General features: G+C 39.2%; 1 protein-coding gene across 1 annotated transcript; it reads right to left on the bottom strand.

Annotated features, from left to right (window-relative positions):
- Window positions 1-230: 230 nt before the first annotated feature.
- On the bottom strand, window positions 231-6,707 carry LOC136451947 (mitochondrial import receptor subunit TOM40-1-like). The gene is made up of 11 exons (XM_066452624.1): window positions 6,387-6,707; window positions 6,174-6,255; window positions 5,978-6,077; window positions 5,794-5,889; window positions 5,641-5,691; window positions 4,305-4,370; window positions 3,483-3,584; window positions 1,459-1,527; window positions 1,292-1,375; window positions 950-1,045; window positions 231-654 (listed from the first exon to the last, which is right to left on the bottom strand). The coding sequence occupies exons 1-11, from the start codon at window positions 6,586-6,588 to the stop codon at window positions 598-600; spliced, it is 1,005 nt and encodes a 334-aa protein (XP_066308721.1). The 5' UTR covers window positions 6,589-6,707; the 3' UTR covers window positions 231-597.
- Between the last annotated feature and the right edge of the window lie 1,478 nt (window positions 6,708-8,185).

Below are 8,185 nucleotides of genomic sequence, written 5' to 3' on the forward strand. Positions count from 1 at the left end.
TCAAAAGATCCTGTAGGACAGCGACAAAAATTTAAAAGGAGAAACCAAACACACCCTTAAGGGTCCAGATAAAGGAGCCTGCTACACGCAATTTGTTAATTGAATAAGGTTAGTATCTGATACTGCATGAGATTATTACATGGCACGTGAAGTGTGTAACAAGATTGGATTACACTGTAATGACTATTAACTACATTGCAAAAATGCCAGACCAAACAGCACCTTACTAATGAATGAAAGTCTCTTTTATCTTTCATGGAATAAAATCGATAACTTGTCCCAGACTTATCTTGCATCAAGAAATAAGTTCGAATTCGCAACGTCTAAAAATCAAGCGTTTGGCATGCAGAAATCCTAATCTGCTGGAGTGCAATCTATCCATGCATTCCCGTTTCAGTTTAACACTACTCAAGTGATGAGCCCAGTGCAATCAAAACTTCAAAAGGCCTCCACGGCCCACAGCCATAGCAGCTAAACGAATAACTGGGAGACACATCAATGCAAAAAAAAAAAAAAAGTAGAATCTTCTTGATCCCTGTTGACTAATGCCAAACACTATAATTGTACATGTGTCTAGAAGAGTTTGCTCAAGTCGTTTTACTCTCCGAGAGCCATACCGAACCCAAATTTGTAATCTTTCTTCCAGTGGTCAAGCTGCACAAGATTGCAGAACAAAATCAGCACTTTTCGTTGATAAAGACGTAAAAAATGATGCACTTTACATTTTCTGACTGCGCACTACAATCATGTAGAGTAGATCAAGCATCTAAGGTGGCCAAGATCAAGGTCTAATGTTCCTTCTTTGATAGTTCTAATCTATGTTTTCAATCATATAATTTGACTAATTCTTAGTAAAAATTTATAACTTCTTACTTTCTCAAATAGTAATATGCCATATAAAAAGAAACAGACGGAGTACTAAATAGTAGAGTAAGTTTCTCAAACTGACCTCTGCAGACAACTGGAAAGTGACGCCCGGAGTCAATCGCTCCTCCAAAAGAGCAGAAATTACGCCATTGGTATCCAGTTTCCCCCTCAATCGACACTGCAAATTCGATAATCAATATATTTTCACTTAATATTCATGTGACTTCACTTAACTTGAATATCGTAAGCCCATAGAACAATATAAGTTCTTAGCCAAAAAGACCCACTTGATATTCATGTGAGTATGTGACATAACCCAACTCATGAAAAATCGAGGCCCTCAAGCGTTTTATCTAACACTTGCATTACAATAACAACTTGAAGCATGGAAAAATTAACAAATGGGTCAAACTAACAAGGATACCTGTCTCAGCATATAATCATAACCAAAGCTTGCTGTTACATCCTTTGTCATTTGATTGTACATGAAATCAGATGCAAGGGAAACCTGCACACAATTGCTTATGTAATGAAGCTGCTATAAAAGTGAAAAAAGATGTAAGCATTAAATATGACATGAAAAACACTCACCTTTTCAGATACTTTCTGTACATAACTAAGCGCAACCATTCCAGTGGTTGCAATTTGGGCAGTCGCAACCTGCACATATACGAGATACAGCTTCATCAGATACAGATAAAAATATTTTATTTCCCCAGCTTAATATATATATCAAACTATCCAATGCTTCTGCCAATTGTGCGTTTCCAAGATGAGTTCTGAGGCTCTTGTTACAGAAGTCTAAAAAAGATGCTAAACACAAGCAAGAAACCTGATTTATCAGGTCAACTAAAATAATATATGAGCCTAAGTACTTCTGAAAAAACTTCACTATGGTGCTCTTGTACATGACATAAAGCAGCGTGCATGCATATTTTTTAGCTTCAACCAAGGAAGTGCAGTACTGGAATTTCATAGAAGCAGATCAAGGTTTTTAAATAAAAGAAGTGAGCAAGTATTTAACCTTATTGCTATATGTACAACAATTGAAATAACATGAGTTTATGAACACTTCTGAGCTTTTCCATCCAGGATTCCACAAACTGCCAATTGCTGGGCGATAACCAACCGAGAAATTCGAGCCAGGAAGTAATTCTTTGTAACCCAGCAAACCCCCCTCTTAATTACTTCCATTATACATACCAAACTCCACATTTTTTAAGAACAAATATTTTTGTTAAAGTAGTCAAAAGGCAAAGCCTGAAAACAAAACAGCAAAGGCTTATAATCACAAACAAGTTGGGAGTAGACAAGAAATAAAACCAACAAGGGCCACCACCAAATAGAGCATGACATCACCAAAAAAGAAAAAAAACAAAGGAGAGCCTGCCCTCCAGTTTGGGATGGGTTTTGGCTTCTGCAACCCATAATCTAACTGAGACTAGAAAATAGTCAATAGGAAACCTCAAATGAAAATAGGAAAATGTCATCTCCAAGGTTCCAAAAGAGATTTCTGGAAACTAGTTTACATTCAATTTCAGCATTCCTGCGATGAAGTCCAAGTCTTGCCTAACAGTCCTGCAGTAAGTTGCACTATAAAGACTACCATGAAAATTTTCACTAAATGGTTCATTCCCAAAATTATAGTCATCAGAAGTTTTCAGTTTCATTCCAAGAAATCATCAACAGTTTGCATGGAAGCTGGAAAAAGGTAAAAACAGAACACTGACCAACTAAGCTTGATCAGTGGTTCGCAATGTTTGATACTTTGATCTGATGCAAAACTGACTCCAAAATACCTTACATTTATCTATCAGTTTGGAACTTGGATCAAATTGTGGAAACTGGAAAGGGCAGACTTTCTAGGGGCCTATAACAGGATGTCCACAAAATCATGCACATATTACTTTATTTACTGATACTGAGTGTTCGCAGGAGAGGTGGGAAATCACATGACTTGAAGTATTCAAGGCAAACCAAAATCACACACATTACAAATAAGAAAACATTTATGCATGTGTTCAGAGAGGTTAATATTATTGCTTTCCTTTTTTAGATTACTTTAAAGAACTAGTTCTGTTTGTATTTACTTGGGAAATTCCAGCTTAAAATAAAATTCAGCATTTATTATTATAAAGGTAGAATTTATACTTTCAAAATTCTAGCAACCTGAACTTGATCAATGTTGGCAGTAACTTGTACATCTAAGGCTCCATTTGGTTGCGCTCACAGGCGCTCTGGATCTGGCTCCGACTCCCAAATCAGTGTTGCACACTGTCCAGTACTGTAACAGTGGGGAAAACGGCTCCAGCTCCAGCAAAAATGAACTGCCAAAGGGAGGAGCTGTGTATTTAGGGCTTCTCCCGGCTCCGCTACAGTACTGCTAGACTGCTGGAGCCGGAGCCGGGAGGAGCTGCTCCAAACGGGCCCTAAGTCTGGAATAAATCGAGAATCTACAAACTTGAGGCCTCTTCAAATATGAATTATCCCTGGAAACTGATAAGCTTGGATTCCTATGTGTCAACAGATCAACTATAACTGATGAAAATCTGAAACTTCATAACAGATTACATCATGATCATGTATAGTTTAAAGTTGCACACAAAGAAGCTAACCATTTTCTTTGTGTCATAGCGAGCAACAACACCGACTCCAGACTTCCTTTGCTGCCCAAGCCAAAAGGCTTCTGTTCCCAAGGAAAGGTTCTTGGTGACACTCTGAAACAAATTAAAAAAAATCTGATTTAATATCTCAATTGTCAGATGATGAAATGATAGAACAAGGATGTTAGCTGTACAAACTCTATTTGAAATTAACTTGTGTATTAAAAAAATCCATGAAATTTTCTTCTATCATGATTAAACTGAACTCATGAGATTTATGTGAAAATTGGCACTTTCATGAAAATCATGACCTAAAGAAGGTACCTTCTAACATCCTTTTAAACAACAGAATCAAAGGAAACACACCACACTGTTGACTGCTTAAGCTATGTCTGGGGTGGTAGATTAATGCTTAATTTCTTATTGCACTGTTATTGCTTTGAAAAAACAAGTTGTTTCCTGTGATATGAATGACGATCACTTTGGCAAAATAAACTTCAAGTGGACAAAAGAGGAATTAAAATTTCTGTTTTGCATTCCACTTGTAGCGTGCAAAGGTACACAAAATCATCTATGGCTACCTACAGGTACCAGAATTGAAAAGAATCACTACATAAACAGTAAATATTTGTTTGATTCGACAGAGTACAATGGATACTGGCACTTCTTTCTTTCTTCTTCTTTTTTTTTTTTTTTTTTTGGGGGGGGGGGGGGGGGGGGGGGGCGTGCCCGGTAATAGCGCAATACCAATCTATAGTCAAATTGACGGCGAAAATATAATAAACACAATAAATTGTTAGAGCAGTTTTTATGAGAGAAAATGGAAGTATGTACCTGGATATAGTTTGCTCCATAGAAGCCATTGTTTCCAAATTGAATCTGGGATCTAAAATCTTTGCCCTGGAATCAAGTTACAAATTAAAGCACAAATTCAGGTAAACAAATGAAAGGAAGGAATTAAAAGACACATCAGACAGGAGGTGAGGCCATAATATTTGTCAATTGTTATGTGAATACCTAAGCTACCAAAAAAAAAAATCTAGCAGCGCATGGACATAGCAACAAACTTGAGGATAGCACACAAAACCCTGCACAACTGCTGGGGGCGGGTGTGTGTGGGTGAGTGGGGGGGGGGGGGGGGCTATTATTTCTACTTCTACATTTCTAACTTAGACTCATAGAATAAAAATTGAAAAGTTCTGACTTATGCGTATGCTCAAAATCTCTACTACATTCCTCAAGAAATATGTAGAAAACCAATGTCAATAGAGATGTATCAACAAATATAGATAACTAAGAAAGATGGAAATGAAAAAAAAGACATGTAAGAAATGGAAAACTAAAAAAAATAATAGCAGTCATTGTTAAATAGGCTCATGCGCCAAGAATTATTCTGACTAAAAATATACTACCAGGAAGTTATGTGATCAAAGGGATTATGAAAACTAAGCTCCTAAGGATCTACAAAATTGTGAAACCAATCATGATTCATAGAAAGCAGGTTTTCACAAGTAAACGTAAAGCTATCTGGCCCTTTCCTATGAAGAGAGCAACAGCATGAAGCAACTCTAGACTAACAACTCTACTACATCCAAATTAACATTGAACTCGCAAGGTGCAAGAAGCAAAACAAAGATTATTAACCGCCCATATAATAGACCAAACTACAAGTCTTTGTGCTACTCCAATTGACACCATATGACTACAAGTTTTGTTTCATGATGCATGGAAAGTTACCACAATTAGGACAAAGCCGATACATCGATGCTATCAAGTGGTTGCCTGAGCTGACCAAGTCAATAGCACATTTTCACTAACTTCAATACAACTCAAGCCACATACTCATCTGATTGAAAGGAAGAATGGGCAGGCCTTGTAGCATGTAAACAAAACTTCAGGAGAGCAAAACAGGTTAAGTCATAATTTCTATCTTTTCCCATACACAAAGTCCACAAATCATGATCCAATCAATTTTGTGCGAGACAGTACAGCAGCAATAGCAATGACCTATTTACTTCATCATAATAGAAAGGAGACAGATACCATACTTTATTACTTGATGTAAAACAAACAATTGCAGTATACAACTGCTGGGACAGTCCATCAAACCAAACGACCAAATAAAGGCTTCTGAGCCAACAGAAATCAATCTTTACAAAGAGAGTCTGACCTTATAATCAAAATTAAGCATCCCTTGCGAGTAGTGGGGCTCACTTGTCAACTGCATGAGCACAAAATCGGTCAACTAAGGAATTTAAAGGTGGCATCAAGCAAAGCTGATCCCAAATAACCATCAATTTACTAGGAGTTCGAAATAAGTTGCCTGAGCATTTATCTTTAACGAAAGGTTGTCCGTAATATCATGCTTGACACGGATATTCTCCCTCCCGTCATGTGAGACCCTCCCCATGAGCATCGTCTAAAAGAGAATCCCATTACAATGAGGAACGAAACCCAGTAGAGAACACTCAACAGCACTCTTATATAAAGGGTAAAGGAGCACAAACCCTCTGATTGATAAAGTTGGCACCAAACTCATAATTGGAGGTGGGAACCTTGATCACGTCGCTCCCCTGTGCCGGGATCTCAGTGGATCCCATGTAAACGCTGGTTCAAACAAACGCACAGCAGTTGTGAAAACATGGGCAGACAGCCAGAACACGCAACAAGCTGACAAAACAGGAAGAGGCACCAGGTACCTACCTGTGACTCAAAGCGAAGTACGGGGTGATCATCTTGGTGAAATCGAAGCGCATGCCCTCGAAGAGGTCCGGCTTCAGCGCCACTGCAACAAACGCGAAGAAGACCACATCGTTACTCGCCACCGGCTCGATTGGCGGTCAAGTCGGTCGCGGTGGCGATCCACAGCGCAGATCAAACAAAGTAAGAGGAAGGGAGGTGGCACCGGGGACTCACTGAAGGCCTCGCGCTGGATCTCCTCGTACGGGACGGGGCACGGGAGGTTGAGGTAGTCCACCTTCTCCTCGGTCGCCTCCTCCTCATGGGGCTTCGGCGGCGGGGTGGCGAAGGCGGCGTCAGCGGCAGCGGGCGCGAATGGGGGAGGGGTCGACTCGTATGTGGAAGGAGGGGCCCCGGCCTGGCTGACGGAGGAGCCCATGGCGGCGGCGGCGCGTGTGATTGATTTGGGGTGTGAGTGGCGGCGGCGCGGGGTCTGGCCGTCTGGGTAGGTTGTGTGTGTCAGTGTGTGATTTCGCTGCGCCGGCGGCGGGGGTCAAATCGTCGGGGTTTTAGAAGGGTTTCCTGTTGCTGCGCCTGCGCGGTCGGCCGCCTAGGTACGGAGCGGACGCTGCTGGTGGTTGGATTTTGCCTCGTGATGCGCGTATCCGATCGATCGTGCCCGTGTTTTCTTACATTTTCGTCTTGTGCATTAAGTATGCCACGTCGTGCCGTTCAAGTATAAATTGTGGGTAAAAAAGCCCGTTATTTAGGGTCGCATAATTTTACGAGCATCTATAAGAGGTTGGCCAAAATTTAGCAGTCAAATTCAATATTTAGCCATTATATAAAATAAAAAAACTTGTTAAAAATAAGGAGTATACAACAGCCTAGCTATTTTTAGTCTTCTATATTCAAATCTTGTCACGTGAACTGTATTCCCGATGGATTAGCACATCAAATAGTCGCATGCGCGGGCGGACGCCGATGTGGTGAGCAATTTTGACAGATGGCAAGGGAAGCTGGCATGCTTTCTTTGGCTGCAGAAATACAGGAATAGCCGACTTGCTATTTTAAAAAATAAGATAGCAAAGCTGTTGGAGCTTAATTTTTGCAATAAAAATTCTAAAAATAGCATACACAATAAGGATAGCATATCTGTTGGACTTGCTCTTATCAGTACATATTAAAAATGAAAATTATATATATAAATAGATACTGCGTTTTTCATAGTCCAACTTCTTTAACTCGGACAAGTTAAAAAAAATACACCATTTACAGCATCAAAAAGGGCCTTTATTTGAAATTCTATGTGTTGATAAATTTTGCAAGGGTTAGTTAAAAATAGTGATATTTCACTTAGGATAAAAACCAAAAGGACTTCTAATTTGACCCGAGGGAGTAAAATTGTTATATTTACCTGCACCTACAACATTAGCTTTGGTTAAATTTTCGATGTCTCCGTGAACGTATATTCAGCTGCAGCATGTACTGTAGCCACAACCAGTGCAGTAGAAGCCAACATGACAATTGTTTGCTTGAGTTTTAGACCAACTGCAAGATACTCTTTATATTCTTCGTAATTGCTAAGAACAACGATTTTGAAGAAAAATATCTTCCAACAACTTTTTTATTTGGTTAGCCAAATATAACTATCTTCTGTTCTGGATTTCTAAGAAAACAAGAATGACTCTCTAGAGTAGTGCACACAAGATATAGAAAAACTGTTGAAGAACAGAAAGATTTAGAAAATGATTTTTATGTAAATGACTCTCCAAATGATGTTTAGAGATTGAAATTTAGAAAGACTCTTAGAGATGCTCTTATCTCTTAAATGATTTGTATTCAAACTTTAACTAGTGTAGCTGCCAATACATAGTATGTGATTTTTTTCCTTTCATCCGGGCATTGTTCATGTTTTTGCTCTTACTCCACAGAACTAGCTAGTTAGAAGAGTATAACAAATAACAAATGAATTGTTTCCCTCTGCTCTAAAAATTTGACACCATGCAAACTGAGCCGGGGTAATATGTTCATAT

The sequence above is a fragment of the Miscanthus floridulus genome, chromosome 5, assembly GCF_019320115.1.
Source record: "Miscanthus floridulus cultivar M001 chromosome 5, ASM1932011v1, whole genome shotgun sequence".
Classification (NCBI taxonomy): Eukaryota; Viridiplantae; Streptophyta; class Magnoliopsida; order Poales; family Poaceae; genus Miscanthus; species Miscanthus floridulus.

What these genes read in the sequence shown, in the direction of transcription:
- LOC136451947 (XM_066452624.1), bottom strand. Translation starts at nt 6,588, where the DNA reads ATGGGCTCCTCCGTCAGCCAGGCCGGGGCCCCTCCTTCCACATACGAG. An exon ending in CGTTAAAGATAAATGCTCAG is followed by an intron (nt 5,692 to 5,793) that starts GCAACTTATTTC and finishes GTGCTCATGCAG; the next exon opens with TTGACAAGTGAGCCCCACTA. An exon ending in ATGATTATATGCTGAGACAG is followed by an intron (nt 1,046 to 1,291) that starts GTATCCTTGTTA and finishes TCGAATTTGCAG; the next exon opens with TGTCGATTGAGGGGGAAACT.